Source organism: Uranotaenia lowii, unplaced genomic scaffold (genome assembly GCF_029784155.1).
Source record: "Uranotaenia lowii strain MFRU-FL unplaced genomic scaffold, ASM2978415v1 HiC_scaffold_778, whole genome shotgun sequence".
Classification (NCBI taxonomy): domain Eukaryota; kingdom Metazoa; phylum Arthropoda; class Insecta; order Diptera; family Culicidae; genus Uranotaenia; species Uranotaenia lowii.
This window is the reverse complement of record NW_026598731.1, coordinates 1-23795: the sequence shown is the minus strand read 5'-3', so window position 1 is coordinate 23795 and position 23795 is coordinate 1. Positions and strand designations below refer to the sequence as shown.

Here is a 23795-nt window from a genome sequence, read left to right as displayed (position 1 = left end):
ATCATCATAAAAATTGGGTTCAGTTAAGCGTTTTTTAAACGCGTTCCAGCGATGTAAATACTTTTTTTTTATTGAAGATAACATTCTTTAAGTTATTTCCAAATCATGATGACTCAATGTTTTTCTCCGGAATCCTAGCAGAATCCCTTGAATATATAGCTTAAGGAAAACGGAATTCCGGATAAAATAAAACAGGACTACTGAGCGAAAAAAAAAAACAATTTTAAATCAATCAATGAATTATGAGTTGGATGAGTTAAATTAAATAATCTTGGCCTAGATGATCAAAATTATAAAAACTTTCTTCAAATTTGGAATTTAAATTGCTTTGAACTACAACATTTTCGACGGAAGTGTTCGCTATTTACAAAAATGTCAGTTTTCTTGAGAATGAAAATTTTAAAATAAATTAACCATATTTTATTACTTTCTATGCACTATTTCAGCTGAAGAAACATATGCATATGTATGGAAAAGGTCATAAATATTTGGTTTTTAAAAGTTTCCAAAATGTCTCGCTTTTTTCAGCGATGTCCCGCTTTTTTTTAAAAGTATCTGATATGCCTAAGATAAGCTTAAACGTGCGTAAACTATACTGTCTAAAAAAGAAAATTTCATATCGAATTTAATGAAAAAACTACAGTATCGCAACTATGCTTATCAATATTATTATGAATAGACATTGATGGGTGATTACTATGAGCGATATGTTTCTACAAATATCAATACCTTTTGGATGCTAAACCCAAGATAATTCTGAGCTTCCTCATCATAATTTTTTGTGGAGCCAAAATTTAATTTTAAACGGGTAATTAAGGTTATTTTAATGATCTCTAAATCATCTTTCTCCTCCAGATGTCAGCCGGTTACAATCTCGAGCAGCTGCCAAGCCCCTTGGCCGCAATTGGTGCAAAACCGGCATGGGACGCCGATAGCCTGAGTTTGTACTACTGTGACATACTGAGAGCAAACATCATCCGTTATGATTACGTCGAAAACAAAACCTACACTTGTTCAATCGGTAATGCGATAACGATTTTCTTTAAACAACTTTTTTTCATAAACTAATGAATGTTTCCAGATGGCGTGTCACCGATTGCACCGATTGTTCTGGTTCAAGGCAAATCGGACGAGTTTGTTCTCGGGTCCGGGAATAAATTAGTTCTGATCAAGTGGGATGGCCGATCGGAAAAAGGAACACTGATTAAAACCGTGGGCGATTTGGGGGAATCGGAGGCTCACGTGCGTTTTAACGATGGCAAAGTCGATTCTCGGGGTCGTCTGTTGATCGGAAGCATGCGGTTGGACTCGTTGGGTGATATTTTCGACCAACAGGAAGGAAAACTGTATCGATTCGATGGAAAAGTTGGAGGAAAGTTTATCGAACAGAAGCGAAATATTTCCGTTTCCAATGGACTCACGTGGGTCGAGAAGACCGGTAAATTTTATTACATCGATTCAGCTAGACTGGATGTAAAGGAGTTTGACGTTTCCGAGAATGGGGATTTGAAAAATGAAGTCGTACTGTATGATTATGACAAAGACAGGAAGGGTAAGGACCATCTTGGATTCATACTGGATGGAATGACCAGTGATTCCGACGGAAAACTTTACATCACAACATGGGGAGGATCAAAAATAATCATAATGAACCCTACGTAAGACCTACAATTTTGAAAAGTCAACTTTTGAATACTCATTTTTAATATCTATTTTTCTAGGACCAAAACCGTTGAACAGGAAATTGAGATGCCCGCCAAATTCGTTACTTCGGTTACCTTTGGTGGTCCGCAGATGGACGAACTATTTGTAACGACTGCCCATGTTGATACGGAGCCTGCACCGGCTGGTTCACTGTTTAAGATAACAGGTTTGGGCGTAAAAGGTCCCAAAATAAACAAAATGATCCTGGTGGACTGAAAATACAATAAGTATTTTGAATATTTTTTCTGTTTTTAAAATTAAACGTTGTTAATAAAGTTTTGTGTTTCTTTACTTAAAAGAAAATATAACCTACCTATATAGTTCAACGCTAGTCTTCGAGTTGTGTGGAACTTCAGTCGGATAGTTGAACAAGATTGCGTAAAAATTTCATGAAAAAATGTCAACCATGATAGAAATGGCAGATTGTCAAATTTGGAAAAGAGAGCGCTATTTCACGCGATTTCGATCCTTTTTTAATGCTACTGCATTAATTTGAAAGAAAAGATTTCAGCATATACATTAAGTTCTTAATCCTTCATTTCACGATTTTTTATTTTTCGATAAAAATCATTTCAAACAGTCAGAAATGATGTGTACATTAAGAAAAAAAAATACGATTTTTCACTTTTTCCATACATTAATTGTTGCAAATTTGTTACTTTATGAAACGAAGGGTTAACTACTGTAAAGGAGTTTTTTTTAATAATTTGCTTGACAGATTTTCGATAATATAAATTTTCAAATCTTGGGTAGTTGAGATGCAAAGCATAACATTGGGTGACTACATACATCTTGAATTGGCTGATACACAAGCTTTAACTAATAGTCAAGCCCAACACAAGATGCCAAAAATCTCATCAACTGGCAGCACAAATGGAACGAAGATGAGTTGGGTCGGTGGCTCCACTCAATTATTCTAAAGGTAAGCCTTAAACCGTGGTTCAGGAGATTGAACTTGAGTCAAGATTTTATTAAAATATTTTCTCGTCTCATGCCCAATCACTGTGCCTTGGATGCGTTATTCTATCGTGTGAATTTCGCTAACAGCAATATCTGTGTTTGTGGTCAGGGTTACCATGACATCGATCATATTGTTTGGTCGTGTGAGGTCCATTCTGTCGCCAGAGCGAATTTAGAAGATTCCTTTCGGGCCCGAGGGAAACATCCTGATGTTCCAGTGAGAGATTGGTTACCTGCGATGGACCTTGACTATATGTACGAAATATATCTTTTTCTAAAAGCTATCGATCTTCAACTATAATTCTTTCTTCTATTTTTATTCTCAAAGTAGACATAAGAAACCCATGTTAAACAAACAAAAAATGCCGAGAACTCATACAACCCTACATTGAAAGATGCTGTTTCAGATAGGTAAGGGAAGGGTTATTTATGGTTATTTTTGGAAATCCTACTTGGCAGATAGGATTGATGAACAGAAAGATTTTTCAAAATAATACAAACACACAAATTCACTTATAAAATGGAAAGAGCTCACCAATTTATTTGTAACGGATGGGAACAGATGGGTAAATGATGGGATCGATGCTGTTCCTTTGTATTGCCACTTCCGGTCCTTCCAAATTCCTTCATTTCTTTTGTATTACAATTATTTGAAGAAATGCCATGAGCATCCTGGCACTTTTTCCGTTAATGACGTTCTAATCCTATGTCAGTACAATTTTTGGGTCATCTCCGGTACCGCATCTTGAAGCTGTTTTTCCAGTTGGATTACATCGGATGTTTGACAGGCAAGTATATTTGACCCAAAAGCCCCAAAAGCGAAAAAAACTACTTTTTATACAGATGACAACCTTCCATTGTGCACAGCTTCAGTACGTCACGGAAGATCTAGTGTTGAGAAGCATTGGTCTTGATGTTGAACTCAAAAACCCTACAGGGATTCTTCGAGGGACACAAGTTCGGTGTTTTGCATGAAGGAATCCGATTTTTTTTTTGAGAAATTTTCTTTTCCTGTAGAATTTTTCTGCAGACTTTCCTTGAGCAATTGATGGTTTTGAAGTGGCTTCGGCGAAGAAAACCAAGTTCGGAGTTGTATGGAGGTCTAAGGAAGGTAATTTGAGCTATTATTGTATTTTTTCGGTTCAACCTGGTAGCCAAGATTCCAAAGAAGGTTGGTTGATTTGGTTTGAATCTATATAAAAAAGATGGGAGTGTTTTAAAAAAGTACGGGAACTTTATTGTCACTCTGAATTTTCCCAGCAAACAATAAAGAAGGTAGGTATATCGCTGGAACAACAGAATTATTCAAACAAATATTCCAGATGAAAAAATTGTATTAAACTTACCAAAATAGCATATAGCTACAAAAGTGGAAATTGCAAAATTCCAACGATACGATTTCCTAAGCAAAATAAACGATTCTAAGTAATTTGTGTAAAACGAAAAAAAAAAAATTCCACGACCGAGATTTGAACCTTAAGTCCTCCGAGTTCACTGTCCGATTTCTTACCACGATGCCAACTCATCAGTTGATATGATCCACGCTATAGCTCTATAGGCGAGATTTTCTTTGTACATATGAACCGGCCAAAGGAAGAAAGGGAGAGACCGAGTAGAGTGTCAATTGAAGGACCCCCAAATCAGTACACTTAGATAGCTCGAATCATTAATGTCGAATTAGCATATTCGCAACTTTTTGGAGACATATTTACGAGTTGATTAAACTGCTATCCGATTCAACTTTTTTTGGGCAAAGCTTGTCGTAAATAAATAATAGAAAATAACTCAATACCAACGTGTTTACGATGGTTGTTGAAAATGTCTGAATAGCCGATTTCTACTGGGTTGAACTTTTGGCTAAAGCGATAAGATCTATACAAATTGGACGAAATTCGACACATACTGAAAGAACGCAAGAGAGCACAAGTTTCTGCTCTCAACGCAAACTGTTGCCGAAGGCAATATGCTGCCTCTTTAATTGGACAATTCTAGAGTTAGTTTTGATTACGTCGTATGAACCAATGTAAACAAAATTGAGTTATTGGCTGCAAACGAATGATAAACATGTAATCTATCTTAGAAAAAACTTTCATTTTATTTGATCAACGAATAAATTCTACAAAATGGTTTGAATTTAGGACGTATAATGACTTTCTCATTTTCAATTTGGTTTTTACGACTTTTTGCATTGCATTGCATTGGATTGGCGTGCAAAACAAAGGTCGCAAAATATTTGTTCGGTTCGTTGGTTTTTGCGACCTTATGCATTTTCTCAGAAAATGCAGCGGCGAGTGATGTAAAGTTAAAAATTTAAAAAGAAATTGTTAGTGAGAGTTGTTCAAGTCAGTATGATTAAACAAACTTCTTCTTTTTATTGTGAGGTAAGTTCAATGCGTATCTTTTATGACTGGACTGATTTTCAGTTTCATCATTTTTCCACCACAGATGCTGCCAACAAAACTAAAAGCGTTTCGTAGAAACCTGAGATTCCGCAGAGAGCATATCACCCGCGAGGACCTAGACAAAGCTCCAGGGATTCAAACGTAAGTCATTTTTTCTTGTTCTATGCTGATTGGCACATAACGAATTCCTTTAAAACCCATTCCGGTAATTACCATTATTCAGATGAGCCATACATAATGTTAGAACTTGAGTGCTTGAAGCTAAATAGTAAGTGATAGAAATGTTTAAGACACATATTATACAGTTTAAAGATAAAATTTAACAGCATGCAAAACGACGTTGGAGCCAATCATGCAATGCCAAAAGTCGTAAGTACAAGTTCACTCGAACAACTAAATGTTTGCCTGAATCAAATACACTAGTCTAATTCTCATCTATTTTCTTATCGCATACCGATTTCTAAAGACAATTCCGAGCAATATTTTAAATAGTATATTTAAAAAGAGGTTACAAAAATTCAACAGTGATTTTATCGAAACACGTCAGGTGGCTCATACGACTTAATAAAAAAAAACTCTAGAATTCTTTCAAATACACCATCTGATTTTAAGCAATCTGGTTGCACTGCTGGACGCAGAGAGAAGAACAAGATTGTTTTCTCAGTTGCAGCCAACGCGGGAGAACTAATTGAGTGAATTCATCTTCAGAATGGCGGACTTTTTATCACACCCGATTTAAATCGATTTCAAATATGCGGACTTTTTATCACACCTGATTTAAACCGATTTAAAGTAACCATTTTTACTTAATGGGTTTGCTCGGGTGAGCCTTACCAAACATATGGCAAAATCCGATCATACGAATGTTATAGGGGAAAACTGTACAATACGGACAGTTGGCCCATGCCAATCTTTCTCAAAAATACATTAACGTATGGCTTCTAATGATGTTTTTCGTTATTTTTATTGTAACAAACAAGGTTTTTCATAATTTATTACTTGAAAAGTTCGTTAAAACGATTTTAGTTCTTAGAAACAGAAGGAATAACGGAATCAACATGAAGCTTGTTATTTTTCATGGGAAACATATAAGGTTTTATGGTAAACCAGCCTGCGCAATCTGATGAAACTACAGCTTAGCGTTTTTCCACTCGTAAGCACTTTCGGAACACTATTAATAATTTTGTGTATTTTACCAACATTTCACAAATTTTAATTAAAATCAATCATATCAAAATTGTGGCAGAATGCCCACAAGACAACGTGTTTTACGTTCAAATTTTGAATGCTGATAACTGTTGAGAAAACCTGAATATCAAAAGAAAATGCCATTCTTTTTATTTGCCGACTCCCAAATTACGATATCAATGCATAATTGTAACAAAATTCGTCCTTGTTCGAGTTAAAAAGGTGCACCAATATTCGACTCGAAAAAGATACCCGCTGCCATGTTTGCCGCGATATCAGTTAAGAAATTGAATTTCGTTGCCTACCTGAAAGCCTAACATCAAAGTATGGTTGGTTTACAAAAATACGATGATCTATAATTAAAAATTTGATGTTTCAATTATTACATTTCGTTTAATTATTGTTCTTTTCTCACCACCCAATTCATACGGTGCGATCTGTCCACTTGTTTTGGCGTTCTACACCGCGGGCTGTTTGAGTTTTTTACAAAAATATGATCAAAACCGTGTTTTTGATCATATTTTTGTATTTTTTCTTTATGATAATACGTGAATCTGATCTCTGAATCATCGTTAATTTTCAATTTGGTTCTTAGATGATTGGTATCGCTATAAATAGCGATTATGCTTAACTGGTGCGTCTTGTACAGTTTTCCCCTACACAATACATTGAGCAAACTTCATAAACTTAATAAATTTTGAATGCAAACTCAGTACCTTTCCACATGTACTTTGACAAAAATTTATCTCAGTTAGAAACCTCATTGTAGAAAAGGTGTTGAAGCAATTCAACCAATTTGTTGAAATGCTCAAATGGAACAAACACTTTTTCAACAATAGTGTTTTGCAGACTCCAACATACAAAACAAAATATAAAGTCGAGCCGGAAATAGAAACATCCCTATCGCACACCAAGTGAACGATTTAAACTAATTAGAAAGAGGAGCGTTGTTATATAAAACTAAGATGATTATGCATTAAACTGAATAAACTGATAAGTAAAATATAAATATTGTTGTCAGAGGAACTGTGATTTGACCTACAGGGAGTCCCCCACAGTTCGAAATGAATCGATCTATTTGCTTATCTCGTATTCAACCGACCGGAATAATGGAAGTAACTTTCCATAGAATACGAAGCGTTGGGATTGAATAAGAACATAATTTCTCACTGTGTGAATGTCATTCAACGGAAAAATCCCACACTGCTGATTGGCAACCTTGCCAACCAGCGACGATGAAAAATGTCATATCAATTCTGCAAACACCTTGGCCATCGGCAACCCTTTCTTTTGTTAGGTTCCAGCCCTCGGTGATTCTTGCCTACCCTTGTTTCTGAATCTTTAAAAAAACTTTTTGGAATTTGCAGAAATAGAAGGTTGCAAGATGAACTTTTAGTTTTAGAGTATCTTACCAATTTTCCTTCCTTCATCCCCACTGACTACTAGGACATGGCCGGCGCCGTTATTGGTAACATAAAAGAGAGAGCATCAGTTTTGTGCATAGGAGAATAAACTGCTAATCCCAAGCAACATTCTATTGACCTTTGCACAAAATTGGTGGCCTTGGTCAATAACGGAGTAAGGAAAGTAAACCTTAATAACTGCGTAATATTTTTTCACATGACAACACTGCAAATAAAATTATGAACTTGCTAGTGCATCTGACAACTTTCGGGTTGATTTAAACACACACTTCTTTATGGGAAAAACACTTAAAAATATCGTTGGTTACAGGAAAATAGGCAAAAATATAAAATTATAACCTTCTATGCATCCCAACGGGATTATGAACGGTACTGAATATGGCAAATTTAAATAGCTATTCAAATAACAAATGATAAATCAATGATATTTATGATTCGAATAAATTGTTCAAATGATAAATTAAAAGAAACATAACAGCTAAGTTGTAAGAAATATGACAAGAAATATAAACAAAGAGTATTTCAGTTATTGCTGATTTATGAGACCTGCAACTCGGTCCATAGCTTGTCACCACAAAGTTCAAGATCACAGTTGTAGGCCAAAACATGTTTAGCTGCTTGAATGAGCCCACAAGTTACTAACGTAAAACGGGTAAAACAGATCAACTTCAGATGTAAAACGATCAGTTCTCTTCGAACCGCGACCGGTGCTAAATCTTGTGATCGTCGCCTTTGTTCAGTGATATGTTAAAAGTTCCAAATCAAAAGTGAGAACTGTAGGCCGGTTAACGTTAACCGTTCCACGTTAAGGTGCATCTGTTGTTGTGGTGTTGTAGTAGCATCAAGGTTGTTTGTGATTGTAAGATCATTCACAATTGCATGAGATAAGGGAGGCGTCGTCGTCTCACTCGAGAAAGCGTCGAATAAAGCAACGATGGTAGTCAGATTTGCATCAGTTTTGTTTTGGTTTGCGGTCAGTTCGTACAGCAATATCGTAAGTAGCAAGTCTTGCAAGTAAGAACTTAATATGGGGTGTTATTATTCAATCATTGTTGATACGGTCGGTATCAGCCGGATAGACTTGTTATAGAAAGGTGTTGCGGCACAGTGAAGCATGACAAGGCCAAACAGAAGTTATACTGATTAGATGAAAAATTGGCAATTCTTCTGTAAGATGCAGAGTTATTTTATCAATTTGAGCTGACTTATGATTAGATATTTTTCTCGAGTGACAACACCTGACAACAAGTAGAATATACTTGATAACTAGGATGAGGTATGATTTGAAAGTTTATGTTAAAAAAGAACCTAGGAGGTTCTTTAAAGATCCACAAACTATGATATCTATGGACGCAAGATTTGATTTAGAGATGAAGTTTAAGCTCTTTCGATGCGGGTATGAATGTATTTCGCTAATATAAATTTTGAATATCAATATTAACCGAATGCTTTGACAAATATTATGATGTATGAACGCAACTGAGAGTTGAGATTTCTCTCTTTATTAGCATAAGTCACAGTTTGTTTTTTATTAACATTGTTAACTCAGTTTTAGAAAACAGGAGACTGGAAAACACATTAAGAGTAAGCAAGTATAGCAAGTCGCACAGGATAAAAAGTAACAGTTAAATGATTTTTTTTTTCAAAATTACTATTTGGAAAAAAAATATCACAATCTTTTTGATTATAAAGATGAATCAGCCCAGCAGGCTTTAAGAAATTGAAATTAACTTGAGTTTAGTTTGGTTTATTTTTTTAGAGAGGCTTGCTTCGTAGATTCGCTAATGGACAAAAAATACTTGAACAACTCAGCGCTAGATTTATACTTACTTATCACGCATATGCAATTATAGCAGAATATTTAATTGCTCATGCAGAGCACAGAAATGAGTTGATGAATTGTTGTCTACCTTTTTCTCTGAAAATGGTTTTTCTAATATACTCTTGAACATTTGTTGCGACCGCTTGCTGGAACTGTGTTATAAGTTATTATAAGTAAATAATTGACAAATTTGGCATCATTCGTAAGGAAAATCCAAGCAGATATTGATATCATGTTCCTTAGCGAAATTCGGTATCATTTTGCCTGTAAAAATGAAGAGTGCCAAATTGTTGCATCCACTTTTTACATGCGGATGACACAGTTTATTTTGTTAAATTTTGGTTTTTATCGAAAGCTTATTGATACCTTGTTTATACACCCTTTACAAACGCCCTATCGGAATATATTTTTTTCCTGAATACACAATTTAACATTTAAGCTAAAGTAAAGGAATAAATGGTGCTGGCTGGAGTGTGAGCAACCTTAGTGGAGATCGGGTACTCAACCCTGGTGGATGCTTCGATCGCATGCTTGCTGAGAAAAGGGGGCTCCGTACGCGTCTGTTCTCCATGTCAGGGGCGGCGTGCGCAGTGCAACAACGTCCTGGTGGCGTTCGGGACTCAAAACAGTAACATCACGGCGGTGCTCCTGCGAGAAATTTGGGTTAGATACGGGCCTTATGAGCCCTTGACTGCAAAAAAAAACACCTAGCAGCGAATAATGAGCAAAGAATTTCGAATAGAAATCGGCAAAGACCCACCCGACGAAAAGGGACCATAGATTGGAAACTTGGGTCATGGAACTGCCGATCTCTAAATTTCATGGGCAGTACCCGCGTGCTCTCCAACGAATTGAAGAGCCGTAAATTCGACATCATAGCACTGCAGGAGCTGCGGCAACACACACGAACTTGGAACAGCTTTTATAGTTATGGGGAAGATGCAGAAGCGCGTGAACAGGTGGAGGCCGATCGACCCACGAATGTGCCGGTTAAGAATCAAGGGTCGGTTGTTCAACATCAGCATCATCCACATGCACAGCAGCACAGCCCTCACCTTGGAAGTACCGGTGACGACAAAGACGAATTTTACGCGCAGCTGGAGCGTGAATACGATCTCTGCCCAAAACATGACATCAAGATCGTCATCCAGGATTTTATCTCTCAGGTCGGCCAGGAGGAGGAATTCAAATCGACAATTGGAAGGTTCAGCGCGCACCAGCTGACCAACGAAAACGGTCTCAGACTAATAGATTTTGTCGCCTCCAAACGAATGGCCGTACGTAGTATCTTTTTCCAGCACGGCCACCCACACAAGTAAACCTGGAGATTACCGTATCAAACGCAGTCACAGATCGACCACGTTATGATAGACAGCCGACGTTTCTCGGACATCATTGACATCAGATCCTGTCGAGGCGCCAACAGCGGAAGAGGCAGATAGTCCGAATTTTTCAGGATTTCTTTCAGAAGCTCAACGCATCCCGCAAAGAAATCATACCGCTAGTCGAAATGTGCCAGGATAAGGATGGAGGAATCCTGACGGACAATCGTGGGGTAATCAAAAGGTGGACGTAGCACTTCGATGAACACCTGAATGGCGCACATGCAGGAGACTAGGACGGTACATCGCTGGCATGGCCAACAACGTAGAGGAGCCACTACCAACGATGAGTAAAGTTAAGGAAGTCATTTGCCGGCTGAATAGCAACAAGTCGGCTGGCAAGGATGGGATCGCAGCTGAACTTACAAGTCGGCCGATTGCCTACACCGGTAAATGGTCCGGATCTAGGACAGAAAATAGCTACCGGAGGAGTGGAAGTAGGGGGTAATACATGAAGAGCGACAAATTGAAATGTGAGAACTACCGTGCGATTACTGTCCTCAAAGCCGCCTACAAAGTGTTGTCCCGAATTCTATTCCGCCACCTACTTCATTGATTTCAAAGCCGCATACAACACGATCGATCGTGACGAGCTAGGAAAATCATGAACGAGAACGGCTGTTCTGTGAAGGACGAGACTGATTAAGGCATAGAAGGACGGAACGCAGTGCTGTATGCGGATTTCGAGTGAATTGTCGAGTTCATTCGAATCGCGCAGGAAGTTTCGACAAGGCGACGGTCTAACGAGCCTATAGTAAACAAAGAGACGAAATGTCACGATCGGAATTTTCGATTTTCTGTCAGTGTCATTCCAATCGAGCAACACCAAGCAGTCTTAAAGGCAGCCTTACAGCAGAATTGCAAGCTAATTATTTCAAACGGGATCAGACTGCGCCTCTTTGTATGTAGTCTCTTTACGACGGTCTATCCTGCATGATGTTCAACGTGGTGCAAGAAGGTGTTATTCGACCGAGTGGTGGGCGTCCTTTCAACCAATCTCTCGGACATCCCACATTCGCCAGATCACGCTCCACTTGATGTAACCACTTCGCTCGTTGCGCCCCTGCTTGTCTCGTTCCTACCGGATTCGTAACGAACACCTGTTTTGCAGGACAGTTGTCCGCATTCTCGCAACATGTCCTGCCCAGCGTATCCGGCCAGACTCACCACCTTCTGGATACTGGGTTCGCCATAGAGTAGCGCGAGCTCATGGTTCATGCTTCGCCTCCACACTCCGTTCTCATGCACGCCGCCAAAGATGATTTTTAACACTCGTCGCTCGAATACTCCGAGTGTACGCAGGTCCTCCTCGAGCAATATCCATGTCTCGCGCCCGTAGAGAACAACCGGTCTAATGAGCATCATGAACAGGTTACACTTCGTGCGAGGGCTAAGTCTTCTCGACTGCAGTTGCTTGTGGAGTCCATAGTAGTGCGGTCACGAAAAAGCAGAGATAGAAAAAGTCTTCGACTATCTCCAGCTCGTCGCAATCGATCGTGACTTGGTTATTATTGGACAAACGGGTTCGGTCAGTCTCGAATCCGCGGGCCAGCGTATACTTCGTCTTGGACGTATTAATCATCAGCTCAATCCTTCTTGCTCCGCGTTTAAGTTTGCGGTAGATCTCCTCCACCGCCGCAGATGATCTGCCGACTATATCAATGTCATCGGCAAAGCAGATAAGTTGACTGGATGTGTTGCAAAATCGTGCCCCGAATTTCGCTCACCACTCATCGAATAACACCTTCAAGCGCCACGTGGAACATCATGCAGGATAGACCATCGCCATGTCGAAGCCCCCTGCGTGATTCGAATGAACTCGATAATTCACCCGAGATCCGCACACAGCACTGCGTTCCATCCATCGTCGCCTTGATCAGTCTGGTCAGCTTCCTAGAAAAGCCGTTCTCAACGTCCATGATTTTCCATAGCTCGTCACGGTCGATCGTGTCTTAAAAAATATGTAAATTTAAGTATTCATCTATTAGATGGTAATGAAAAATACTTTTCATTTGCTTTGTGCTAAATTGAGATCAGAAAAGTGTCAAACGGTTTTGGGTTTCTTTTGGGACCAATAAATTTGTGATAATTTTGATGGCTCTAAGATTTGACATGGGCTGAAGCAGAAAATTTTAAGTTTTAGTATGAAAATTTTTATGAAAAAAGCGTTTTTTTCATCATGCAGCTTTTCCATTATGTTAAAAACAATTTATTAAAGTTGTAAAGTGCAGCTGAAGATTCACAGAAGAAGCTTTATGAAAATCTTTTCATGATTTCAAATTGACTTAAAAAATTGATAATTGAGAGTTGAGATCTGATTTTTATTACGAAGAAACATTTTTTGTCAGGACATACAAAAATTTAAAAAAAATGGCAACAATAACCAAAAAACATTTTTATTAAATTTAGCGAGCGTTTACAACTATTCATGAGTACTGTGAATATTTTTTTCCTCTCTTAAAACATTTTTATGGTAAAATACAGATAGTAAAATTTACAGGATGGTTTTATCAAAATAGGTGCTGTATAAATGGTCTTGAATAATATTTTTTTTCCGATTAAAGAAATAAATTGGGTACACGAAACCTAAGCGCAAATAGACATTTTTCGCCGACTTGACTATTTTTCTTATTATTGAAAGTTCTTGGTCTGCTCAGGTATTTATGAGCAATAATTTGTTACGTTACTTAGATGGATGAGGAATGCAGCAAAATCTAGGCGTAGTTTTGCTTTACACCGTCATTGAGAAGCTAATAAATATTGTTGGTTGTTGGAAGTCTAGTAAACATTTTCTTTGATTTACTGTTTTTTGGCTGAAGGAATATTTAAACCAGTCATAAATTATAGTTTTTAAGTATAAATAATTAAAAATGTTTAAATTTTTGAGAGAAACCATTAAGTAAATTTATTTTTTGTAACTTTGATTGATGTGAAACCAAATATTCCAGTGGAGCATTTTGTATAACAGTTAATTTGTAGGACATTTTGTGAATTAAAAAAAAACTAAAGTTCACTTTAAAGCATTGTTACTCCAAAATTATTATCAATTGCTTATTAGCCTGAGTCAATTTGGGATAATTTTGGAATGTCTCAAACCTAGAGATCTAAAAAGCTTCGTTGTGGTTCAAAAATCATCCCAGAACACTGCAATGTACAAACCAAATATTGCTTGCCAACATTGCTCACAAATGTTTTCCTTAAAAAAATCAGACAATCAGATGGCTTGGTTCCAGGAGTTAAAGAAAATAATGTTGATTTTTTTCATAAATTAAACGTTACTTTAAAATTCTGCTAAAAATCATGTACATATGATTTTGAACCAAAACGAAAATTTGAAGACCTCAGAGTTTAAGACATTTGAAAATGACCCCAAATCGACTCAATCTATTGCTTCTACTATGTAAATGCTCCATAAATTAAAAACAGTGCAGAATAAAATTTGAAATTTGAATCGTTTTCGATCTTTCAACAGATGGCAACCGGATACAGCGTCGAGCAGCTGCCAAGTCCGTTGGTTCCACTTGGCGAGGGACCGGTGTGGGATGCCGATAGCCAAAGTCTGTACTACTGTGACATAATGGGGGCAGCCATCCTGCGTTACGATTATGCCGAAAACAAAACCTACAGTGCTACAATCGGTAAATGTTCTCGTTACGATTTGTTATAAAAAAATCTAATTTAACCCTATGCTTCCAGATGGCGTATCACCCATTTCTCCGATAATTCTGGTACAAGGTAAACCGGACGAATTTGTTCTCGGCGCAGGGAATAAATTGGTTTTGGTCCGTTGGGATGGCCGATCGGAAAAGGGAACCCTGATCAAAACCGTTGGTGATTTGGGCAAATCGGAAGCTCATGTGCGCTTCAACGATGGAAAAGTCGATCCACAGGGCCGTTTGATGATCGGAACCATGCGTTTGGAAACGCTCGGTGATATTTTCGATCAGAAGGAAGGTAAACTGTATCGATTCGATGGAAAAGTTGGAGGAAAGTTTTTCGAACAGAAGCGAAATATTTCCGTTTCCAATGGCCTCACGTGGATTGAGAAAACTGGGAAATTTTACTACCAGGACTCAGCTGCTTTGGATGTGAAGGAGTTCGATGTTGCCGAGAATGGCGATTTGAAAAATGAGGTCGTACTGTATAATTTTGACAAAGATGGAAAGGGAAAAGATCATGTTGGATTCGTTTGCGATGGAATGACCAGTGACGTCGAGGGAAATCTGTACATTGCAACATGGGGAGGATCCAAATTGTTGAAGATGAACCCGAAGTACGTAATATGTTTGTGAAAAGTCTACTGAATTTTTGAATGATTGTTTTTTTTTTATTTCTCATCAGGACCAAAATCATCGAACAGGAAATCGCCATTCCCGCCAAGCAGGTTACTTCGGCTTCTTTTGGTGGACCAAACATGGATGAACTGTTCGTAACCACGGCTCATACCAACACAGAACCGGCACCAGCTGGTGCTCTGTTCAAAGTGACAGGTTTGGGAGTTAAGGGCTCGAAAATGTATAAAATGGTGCTTCAGCAATAAAAGCATGTTTGTTAAATTATTTTGTTTTCAAAAATATATCTTTATTTTCGAATACCTGTTATTATCATTCAATATCAACACATCCGAAAAAAAATTGTTGGCATGGAGATTTCATATTCATACTCAGATTCAGATTGCAGATTTTGTCTTCAGGTAAAGATTACCTCATAGCAAGGTGAAGTTTACTTGAATTGAGCAGAACAAAAAGGTAAAATTCATCTATAAAAAAGGTGAATCCAAAAAAGGTACTTTCTACCTCTTCGAGGTAAAGCTTACCTCGTAGCTCGATGAAGTTGACCTGGATTGCGCTGAACAAAACAGTAACCTCAAAAACAGGTAACTAGTTTCCGTTTATTGAGGTTAAGTTGTTTTTTTTTCATTCAGAAATAAGTTTTGTTTTGGGCACAATACCTCAAAACAGGAGCAGAAACGTAAATTTTGCATAAGATTTCATTTTGTTGTGCTAGTTCTCATCATAAAACTATATTACAGATTAGCCTACATAGCTACGAAGTGTTTTTCTCACCATTCCCGAACAGCCAATATTATCCCTCAGCTGGTTGTTGGATGAGTCAAACGGAGAAGGGACGGAATGTGCTAATTGAAGGAGGATTCAGCGGCCATGGTGGCGCGGAAGGACACGGAAAAGGCAGCGTTGATGTCCGAGAGGATGCAAAAGTGTATTAATCCGACAAATCATCGGAAGCAAGAATATTATTGAAACATAGACTTTCAAAACATTAATATCACAAGTAGCTAATGATCTTTTATAAAAAAATCAAATCTTGAATGAATTTGTGTTGAAAATAAACCTTTTTAGACAGTGAATGGGAAACCGGTAGAATGTACCTTTTGCTCAGTGAATCTAAAAAAGGTAAAAATTACTTTTTTTCTGGGTGAAAAGAAAAACGCTACAATTCACCTTTTTGCCAGGTGAATGAAAAAAAGGTAAAATTTACCTCGAAAAAGTTGGAAAAAAATTACCCCAGTTACTCGGTAAATTTTACCTTTTTATATTTTCCGAGTTCCTGAAGTTCGAACTGTTATTCAATGTGAAAAGCTACTCCTGCAGTCACATAAAAATTCTATAACAATTCTAGACCAGAAAATCCACAAAATGAAAAACAAACAGGAAATGTATGATGTCATGAAAACCTTTTTGTGTCTTTAAACCCTTTAAGCGGGCCATAGACTACACAAATTGGCCTGTACAAATTCGATGATTTCGCGTCGATTGTTTGATCTATGCTCGCCCACACACTATACAAACATATTTCACGCGAACACAAATGATTGCTGGCGAAAACAGCAACAGCAACAAAAAAACCCATCTCCACCCCGGCTGGGAGAATGTTTTGTACAAAATATTTCGATCCCGACCGATTTTACTCCAACCGTTTGGGCGCTCATTCAAGCAGTGCCATACACTATGCAAATCGTGCTCACAGCGACAAAATTTCATCGAATTTCATCGCATTTGTACAAATGTTAAGCCCGTTCAACAACCAATTGAAATCGGTTTCAATCGATTTCGATTGGTAAATTGTTGTTCACTCAACCAATGTTGTGATCGAAACTAATCCAATTGACGTTCAATGAAGCCAATCGAAGTCGATCGAAACCAATCGAAATCGATCAAGCTCGAGAGCAGGATTCGTTTCCATTGGTTTCAATTACACTAACACACATGCAGTTGCTTACTGTCAAAAACAGCTGGATTGGTTTGTTGTGACTAATTTTGATTGTTGCTTTGGTGTTTTTGTCGGGTGCTGGATTCGGTGCTGTGCGAGTTAGCTGAGTCGTTGGTGCAGTGCCAGTCGTGCTGAGTCGGTGGTGCTGTGCTAGCCATGCTGAGGTGGTACTGTGCTGAGTCGAGGTGCTGTGCTGGGTCGGTGGTGCTGTGCTGAGTCGGTGGTGCTGTGCTGAGTCGGTGGTGCTGTGCTAGCCATGCTGATTCGTTGGTGCTGTGGCAGTCATGCTGAGGCTGTGGTGCTGCGACATTCATGCTGACTCAGTGGTGAAGTGTTGGAAAAGTGTTTGGCAGTTTTTAATAAATAATGTAGATAGTACAATTCAAACTTAATAAACCTTTCTTTTCATATCTAAATCCTATCTGCCCTAACTTTCCTGCTCCTACTTTCTTCGGATACTGATTCGAACCAAATCATTACGTGATTTCAGAAGTTGGCCCAATGCTCCTCCCATGCTGCGTCGTTTATTCCTTCCGTGCCGCTTTCAACGCAGTCTTCACCCTCAATTACAAAAAGTTTCCTCACGCGTGTTGTCGCCTTGAGCGGACTCAGAGACCTCGGTTTGGCTTTGACCATGAGCAGTCCCTCCTTTGTGGCCAGATCCCGCAACTTCTAGGAGATGCCAGTGCAAAGGGCTTCGTTCAGTGCCGCTAATGACTTGGGGCAGGGCCGTCGGGCTGGTGTCATGTTTATTAAGAATCGATAAATCAATAAAAAAGGGGTTTTTCGGGTTTTTCCATTTAATCAAGTAAGAACAACAGTACAGTAACAGACGATTGCTATTATAATTTTCATTATTAAATAAAGCCCGAAATCTCCAAGTACACAGCTGTATAAGAAAATGACAGCAAAAGCAGCGCGTTAGTATTAGTGTCTGGTTGTTCATTCAGCGGCCTGATAGAAATCGATCGAAGTCAATTGGAAAAACAGCTGATCAACTGTCAATCCATTTCAATTGATTTCGATTGAGTTCTGTTGAACACACCTGTTGTGTAGTCTGTGGCCCGCTTTAAACGTTAAAAAATTTTTAAGTTTTATTTTACATCCATAATGACTATTTGTGTCGTAGCGTGTGCTTCGCGCGAGTTCCTGCTGAGTGACCCCTCCACGCGTATAAACAATAACAAAAGGGCGCTCACGCTTACACGTGCTTGCGGATATTTGGCACCCGCACCAGGTGCATCATCGCAACGATCATTCCTCGTATAAGAGCCTCGGCCATGGTGCGCGTTGATTTGTCCCAGCTCGTAGAGCTGCAGAATCACCCGGAGCGGATCCGGAATATTTGCATCCTGGCTCACGTTGACCACGGAAAAACGACACTGGCCGACTCGCTCATCGCCAGCAATGGAATCATATCGCAACGGTTAGCGGGAAAACTGCGCTACTTGGACAGCCGACCAGATGAACAGGAACGGCAGATTACGATGAAGAGCAGCAGCATTGCCCTGTGGTACGAGAAGCATCTGGTAAATTTGATCGATTCCCCGGGACATGTGGATTTTTCCAGTGAAGTGACTACCGCTGTAAGGCTTTGCGATGGAGCTGTGATTGTGGTTGACGTTGTGGAAGGAGTTTGTCCTCAGACGAGGATCTGTCTGAAGCAAGCTTACAATGAAAATTTGAAGACTGTCTTGCTGCTGAATAAGCTGGACCGGTTGATGTTGGAGAAACAAATGGACCCGATGGAGGCATATCGTCAGTTGACGCAGCTTTTGGAACAGGTTGGTTTGAAAATAAGTCTTAATCAGCTTTGTAATCAAATATTGATTTATTTCAGGTCAACGCTGTAGTGGGGAACATTTTCGCATCTGATGTTTTAGCGAATGAGGATATGAGTCGCAAGGATCAGCAGATATCAGCCTTGGAGGATACTGAAGATGATCACATCTACTTTACACCGGCTAACGGTAATGTTCTGTTCGGATCAGCTCTGGATGGGTGGGGTTTTACAATTAAAACTTTTGCCACCATGTATCAGAGCAAATTGGGGGTCCCATTGGAACAGCTCGAAGAAGGAATGTGGGGAGATTACTTCTATAGCGCCAAGAAAAAGACCATTGAGAAGGGCGCTTTTGACAAAGGAAAGAAACCTCTGTTCGTGCAGCTGGTATTAGAAAATCTATGGAACATCTACGATTTGGTTGAGAATAGAGATGTCGATAAGTTGAGATCGATATCAGAAAAGCTGGGCGTCAAACAGGTGGAACGAGATTTGAAGCATGCTGATGTGAGAGTTCCAATCCGGAATCTCCTGTCTCAGTGGCTTCCTATGGAACGTTCTCTTTTAGAGATGATTGTTAGGGTAGTTCCCAATCCAAGAATGATACCGGAAACAAAGGCTGAAAAGCTACTGTGCTCGAGAATGGAAGACTTCAGAGCGTTTCCAACTGAAACACAATGTTTGAAAGAAGATATTTTAAAATGTGACTCGAAGAGCGACAATTTGATTGCGTTTATTTCGAAAATGTTCCCTGTAGATAAAAGTTCGCTGCCACAGAGCGTCGTAGATAGTTTTTCAAAATTAACGATTGATTCGGATAGTTCTGAGCAGCAAGACGATGAAGCTTTTGTGGCTTTCACAAGAATTTATAGTGGAACTCTCAAACGAGGAGATAAAGTTTTCGTTATTGGACCAAAGCATGACCCGAAAAATTTGGCTTTAGAAGGTTTCAGCTTGGAGAATTCTCCCCACATTTCAGAAGTGCGGATAGAGCACCTTTTCATACTTATGGGTAAGCAATTAGAAGCAGTAGAATCGGTTCCAGCAGGTAACATAGTAGGAATCGCAGGGTTGCAGAATCACGTTCTTAAAACCGCTACTATAAGCAGTACACCGTATTGCCCACCATTCGTAGATTTACCGCCAATCGCAACGCCCATATTACGAGTGGCCGTTGAACCAAAAGAAATCCACAACATGCCTAAACTAGTTCGAGGTTTAAAACTTCTCAATCAGGCTGATGCATGCGTTCAAGTATTGGTACAAGAAACTGGTGAGCACGTGCTCTTAACCTTGGGAGAGGTACATCTAGAAAGATGTATCAAAGACCTTCAGGAAAGTTACGCTAAAATACAGCTGAATGTGTCAAAACCTATTGTGCCCTTCAAGGAAACAATTGTGGAGTTTGTCCCGACTTCAGAGGAAAATCCAGAGGAAGAAATAGCGAAAGAAAAAGAGCGCGAGAAAACCGTGACAATCGATACACCAAACAAACAAAGTCACATAAAAATGTTAGCACTTCCACTACCAACAGAAATTACGGAGCTTTTAGAAAACAGTAACGGTGTGTTGAAAGCGTTAGTCAAGGCACAAACCGAAAAAGAAATGTCCCATGTTCTCAAAACCTCTTTGGAAGAGCTCAAAACTAAATTAGCCAAATATTTCCAGGAGAGTAAAATAGAAGAATTTGACTCCGAAACTGTAGACAAAATTTGGAGCTTCGGACCGAGGAAATGTGGAACCAACATCTTGCTGAACCATTCTAGCTTTAAACATTCTTCGGTATGGGACATAAACGTAACCACAACAGATTCGGAGCAGCAGGAAACGCAGGACGAAAGACAAAATTACGAATCATCCTTCATCAACGGTTTTCAGCTGGCCAGTTTGGCCGGACCGCTTTGCGACGAACCTCTTCAAGGTGTATGCTTCCTTGTGCTAAATTGGGAAATCGATCCTTCAACGGAAGCCGAAAACACAAGTGCCACAATCGTATCGCATGGACCTCTTTCCGGACAGATTATGTCCTCGGTAAAGGAAGGCTGCAAGAAGTCCTTTCAAAATCAACCGCAGCGCTTGGTTCATCCGATGTATAGTTGTAACATAACCGTCAATTCGGATGTCCTCGGGAAGCTGTATGCTGCTATCGGAAAGCGAAATGGACGAATTTTGAACGCAGACCTAATCGAGGGTAGTGGTCAGTTCGATGTGAATGCCGTCATACCGGTCATCGAGTCGTTCAATTTCGCCACGGAAATTCGGAAGCAAACATCGGGTCTGGCAATGCCGCAGCTAGTTTTCAGTCATTGGGAGGTGAGTTTGATTACTTAATCTAACTTTTTAAATTAAACTGTTGATATGCGTTTCCTCATTCCTCGTAGATTGTTGATATCGATCCACATTGGGTGCCAACGACGGAGGAGGAGTATGAACAGTACGGAGAGAAGGCCGATTTTGTGAACATCGCAAAGGTTTACATGGACTTGATTCGGGTGAGAAAGGGTCTTGCCGTGGAGAAGAAAACGGTCGAGCATGCGGAGAAGCAGCGAACACTCACAAAGAACAAATGAATACCGTTATGTTTGCGCAGTGTTTTTAGGACTTTTAAATAAATTCTATTTATGTACTGTTACACTGCTTGACTGATTTTTTTTTACTAATCCACTGGCTAGTCAATTGGACTATGGATATGTTCTAGTTCGGGAAAATCCTGCAAGGTTTTGTTTATATGCTTCTCAATATATATTTTAACGCCCTATAATAAAGTTATTGTAAAAGTAAAACTGATGCACTCACCTCAGCCTTCCTTCAGCTAAATTTACTTCCGCTTGCCTTTACCACCGGCCTTGGGCCGCGAAGCTTTAGCCTTTGCAGCGGATTTACCGCTTCGCTTGACCGATCGACGCATCTTGGCATCCTCGCCACGTTTGTCCTTCTTCATACGCGGATCCACCACCTTAAAGCGGCCCTCGACACCCTTCGGGCGGCGTACCTTCTTACCACTGGTGCCACTCTTCTTCGCCACCACGTAGGTGATGTCCTTCTTCTTAGCGTCCTGCTTTTTGTACAATCTGAAATGGGGGAAATGATAATTTGTTAATATTCGATTGCAGAAAAAGTGATCAGTAACTTACTTTTTAAGCAGGCGAATCTTCTCCTGATTGGTGTTGTCAACGTTATCCATAATGGTTTCGGCCTTCTTCTTGATTTTCTCCAATCGCTTGGCAGCGTGCTTCTTCTTGCGGGCCTTGGCTTCCATAACCTTCTTGATGGAGCGGACGTTTATTTCTTCCAGATTTTTCTTGTACGTTTCCACCACTTCATGTGGTACTGGGGCCGATTTCTTCATAGTTTTTTCCTCGTCCTTGATGAACCAATCGGGCAAATGAGAATCGTTGAACATGTAGCGATTCCAGGCGGCGTCCACTAGATCCCGGCGACTCTTCTTGCCGCTGACCAACATTTGGCCTAGAGCAAGCTCCTCCTCGCTGAGTTTAACTTTTTTTGCTTTCTTTTCCGAAGACACAACTTCGAAGCCATCTTTTCCGCCAACCTTTTCGACAACTGTTTTGTGTTCAAAGGTTTCGTCTTCGGCATCTACCTCGGAATCGGAATCCTCTGATGAAGAATTTTCTTCCTTGGTGTGACGTGCTCGTTGTCGAGCTTTCTTTCCCAAAGGCCTATTTTCGTTGTCCTCACCAATGATTTTTACCCCCGATTTTTTATACATATCTGTTAGGCGATCCAAATCGTAATCAAGCGCTTGATCTTCTTGACCGAGAACATTTTTGAACGTTTCCTTTTCGAACCAGAGCTGTGCCTTGTGGCGTCGTTTTTCGTCTTTGTCTCTGTAGTCTAGATCGGTGATCAGGGGATTTTTCGAATCTGGGTCGTCGCTATCCCCGGCTTCCTCATCATCATCTTCGCGTTCGAATTCCAGTTCCTCGGTATCATCTAAACCCAGTCCGGTTTTGTCGAGGTCCGCATCGCTATCATCATCTGATTGCTTTCCCAGAATGGTGTCATCTTCGAAGAGATCACCCTTTGTATTTTTATCATATTTTACAAATTTTTGCTTTTTCTTAGGCAGTCCATCGTCATCATCGTCATGATAGCTTGGTTCAGCGAGTATATCGGGTGCAGAGTCCAACAAATGGTCAATTTCTTTCTTATTTTTGACGGCATTCAGACTGAACATCATAGCATCGGCCGTTTCTGTGGGACCTTCGTCGCCCTTGATGACCATCTTAAGGTTCATCTTTTCATTCAACTTGGTCCGTTCCTTGTTGGCTTTCTTACGCTTTCGCTTTGCATCCTGTTCTTCTTCCTTCCGCAGAGTAGCAATTTCCTTTTCCATGTTCTTAAGCTCGACTGTTTCCTCATCTCCCGTTTCTTCAGCTTCCTCTTCCATTTTCTCCTTCAGTTTTCCTCCCTTACCACTTGCTGCCTCATCCTGATTTTCCTCCTGAGGGAACAACTCTCCACTGATCAGCTTGTGCCATCGAAGCAAATCCTTCAGGTCTTTTCGCCCGAGAACCTTAATATCTTTACAGCATTCCCGTATCTCACCAGTCGTTCTGGGATGATTGCGAACCGTTTTGTTATCTTCTCCAGCAAAATTGATTTCCGTTAACTGAGCCAGAAGCTGAAGAGGTTTGTCACTCTTGAGGAACTCAACTGCGCTGATAATCTTTCGCACATCCGTCCCTTCGTAACCCACAACCTTGGCTTTCTTGGTTTTTTCCACCTCCTTCAGCAGGTTCACCTTGACCTTTAAGATTAAATAAAAGTTATTACTATGTGATTTTGTAAGGCCATCCTGGATTATTCTAAGATCTTACCTGCGGTTCCACATCCAGCTCTTCGAACACATACTTGGCATCCAGAAAACGAGGATCG

At 39.7% G+C, this 23795-nt stretch overlaps 3 protein-coding genes across 3 annotated transcripts; 2 read left to right on the top strand and 1 right to left on the bottom strand.

Annotated features, from left to right (window-relative positions):
• The first annotated feature begins 832 nt into the window (after positions 1-832).
• On the top strand, positions 833-15474 carry LOC129760811 (uncharacterized). The gene is made up of 6 exons (XM_055758478.1): positions 833-1021; positions 1082-1658; positions 1722-1917; positions 14355-14520; positions 14579-15155; positions 15224-15474. The coding sequence occupies exons 1-6, from the start codon at positions 856-858 to the stop codon at positions 15420-15422; spliced, it is 1881 nt and encodes a 626-aa protein (XP_055614453.1). The 5' UTR covers positions 833-855; the 3' UTR covers positions 15423-15474.
• Positions 15475-18317: 2843 nt separating this feature from the next.
• LOC129760810 (elongation factor-like GTPase 1) lies at positions 18318-21646 on the top strand. Its single transcript, XM_055758476.1, has 3 exons — positions 18318-18897; positions 18954-21209; positions 21278-21646. The coding sequence occupies exons 1-3, from the start codon at positions 18394-18396 to the stop codon at positions 21464-21466; spliced, it is 2949 nt and encodes a 982-aa protein (XP_055614451.1). The 5' UTR covers positions 18318-18393; the 3' UTR covers positions 21467-21646.
• LOC129760809 (pre-rRNA 2'-O-ribose RNA methyltransferase FTSJ3) lies at positions 21615-23791 on the bottom strand (the record flags this gene model as incomplete). The annotated part of the gene is made up of 3 exons (XM_055758475.1): positions 21615-21967; positions 22031-23667; positions 23738-23791. Coding segments are annotated over 3 exons (1944 nt in total), but the record flags the coding sequence as incomplete, so codon positions are not given.
• Between the last annotated feature and the right edge of the window lie 4 nt (positions 23792-23795).

Bases quoted from the DNA above. Each gene is read 5' to 3' on its own strand.
- LOC129760810 (XM_055758476.1), top strand. From the start codon at position 18,394: ATGGTGCGCGTTGATTTGTCCCAGCTCGTAGAGCTGCAGAATCACCCG. The intron at 18,898-18,953 runs GTTGGTTTGAAA...GATTTATTTCAG, and splicing joins TGACGCAGCTTTTGGAACAG to GTCAACGCTGTAGTGGGGAA. The intron at 21,210-21,277 runs GTGAGTTTGATT...CATTCCTCGTAG, and splicing joins TAGTTTTCAGTCATTGGGAG to ATTGTTGATATCGATCCACA.
- LOC129760811 (XM_055758478.1), top strand. From the start codon at position 856: ATGTCAGCCGGTTACAATCTCGAGCAGCTGCCAAGCCCCTTGGCCGCA. The intron at 1,659-1,721 runs GTAAGACCTACA...CTATTTTTCTAG, and splicing joins ATAATCATAATGAACCCTAC to GACCAAAACCGTTGAACAGG. The intron at 14,521-14,578 runs GTAAATGTTCTC...CTATGCTTCCAG, and splicing joins AACCTACAGTGCTACAATCG to ATGGCGTATCACCCATTTCT.